Source organism: Asparagus officinalis, chromosome 10 (genome assembly GCF_001876935.1).
Source record: "Asparagus officinalis chromosome 10, Aspof.V1, whole genome shotgun sequence".
Classification (NCBI taxonomy): domain Eukaryota; kingdom Viridiplantae; phylum Streptophyta; class Magnoliopsida; order Asparagales; family Asparagaceae; genus Asparagus; species Asparagus officinalis.
The window spans coordinates 41,835,936-41,837,455 of NC_033803.1; the positions used below are offsets into that span (position 1 = coordinate 41,835,936).

Genomic DNA, 1,520 nt, shown 5'->3' on the forward strand with positions numbered 1-1,520 from the left:
CTTAAATCATTTAAAAACAAATGGTTGTTTTTATACTTGGAATAACAAACAAGATCAAGACTCAAGAGTGTGGAGTAGATTGGACAGGGCTCTGGTGAATGATGCTTGGATTCAATTGTACACATCTAGTCAGGTTGAATTCTTACTTCCTAACTTGTCTGATCATTCTCCTGCATTGGTATCTTTATGTGATGAGTGTCCAAGAAGGAAGAAACCTTTCAAATTCTTTAATATGTAGACAAAGCTTGAAAGCTTCCTTCCATCTGTTACTACAATTTGGCAAACAAAGATAGAAGGGTAGAAAATGTACTCAATTTGTAAGAAGCTTAAGCAACTAAGAGGAGCTCTTAAAGACATTAACAAGAAGCATTATTATAATATCAGTGAGCAAGTTCAAAGAGCTAAGTTTGCACTTGAAGAAGCTCAAAGAAACCTTCAGATCAGTCCTCTCAATCCAGAATTCATCAAGCTTCGGGATTGTGAACTTTCTTTTTTTCAGCAAAAAGCTAGGATTAAATGGATTGTTCAAGGGGATAGGTGCACTAATTTTTTCCATTCAAGGATAAAATCAAATAGACATCATAATAAAGTGTTGGTGCTCTATAATAACTTGGGACAAAGATTATCTGATCAAGAAGAGATTGCCAATGAACTGGTGTCCTTTTATAGAGGCTTGTTGTGGGAAACCACAGTCACTCTTTCATCTGACATCCAAGTTATTCAAGTTGGGCCATGCTTAACTGAATCACAAGCAAATTTTCTGTCCAGACCAGTTTCGAAAGAAAAATTAAAAGTGCTATCTTATCTATAGATGATAATAAGGCTCCAGGCTCGGATGGATATAGGGTAGCATTCTACAAATCAGCTTGGCCTGTGGTTAGGGAGGAGGTATCATCACCTATTCTGGACTTCTTCAAGGATGGAAAAATGTTAGGAATGGTCAACTCTACTTCCATCACCCTAATACCGAAGGTACAATGTCCTAAATCACCCTCATATTTCAAACCTATATCTTACTGCAACTGCCTTTATAAATTCATTTCCAAGGTTTTAGCAAATAGAATAAAACCAATAATTGGGTACATTGTGAATGAGGCCCAAAGTGCATTTGTCAAGGGGAGACAAATTACCAGTAACATTTCCTTGGCTCATGAGCTAGCTAAAAATTATACCAGGAAGAACATCTCACCAAGAATCTTGATGAATATTGACATTAGGAAAGCTTTTGATACAATCAACTAGAACTTTTTGAAAGAATGCTTCAAGTCTGGGGTTTCCTAAAGTAATGATTAACTGGATAATGACTTGCATATATTCTCCTAAGTACTTAATTTCTCTCAATGGTTCACTTCATGGTTATTTTGAAGGAAAAAGAGGGTTATGACAGGGAGATCCCCTATCTCCATACCTATTCATTTTGGGTATGGAATACTTATCAAGGAAATTAGATCAAATAAAAGGTGACAAACTTTTCAGATATCATCCAAAGTGTAATAAGCTCAAAATTTCACATCTTATTT

General features: G+C 35.7%; 1 protein-coding gene across 1 annotated transcript; it reads left to right on the forward strand.

Moving 5' to 3' along the window:
• On the forward strand, nucleotides 305–1,242 carry LOC109826671. Its single transcript, XM_020393692.1, has 3 exons — nucleotides 305–655; nucleotides 769–972; nucleotides 1,048–1,242. The coding sequence occupies exons 1-3, from the start codon at nucleotides 305–307 to the stop codon at nucleotides 1,240–1,242; spliced, it is 750 nt and encodes a 249-aa protein (XP_020249281.1).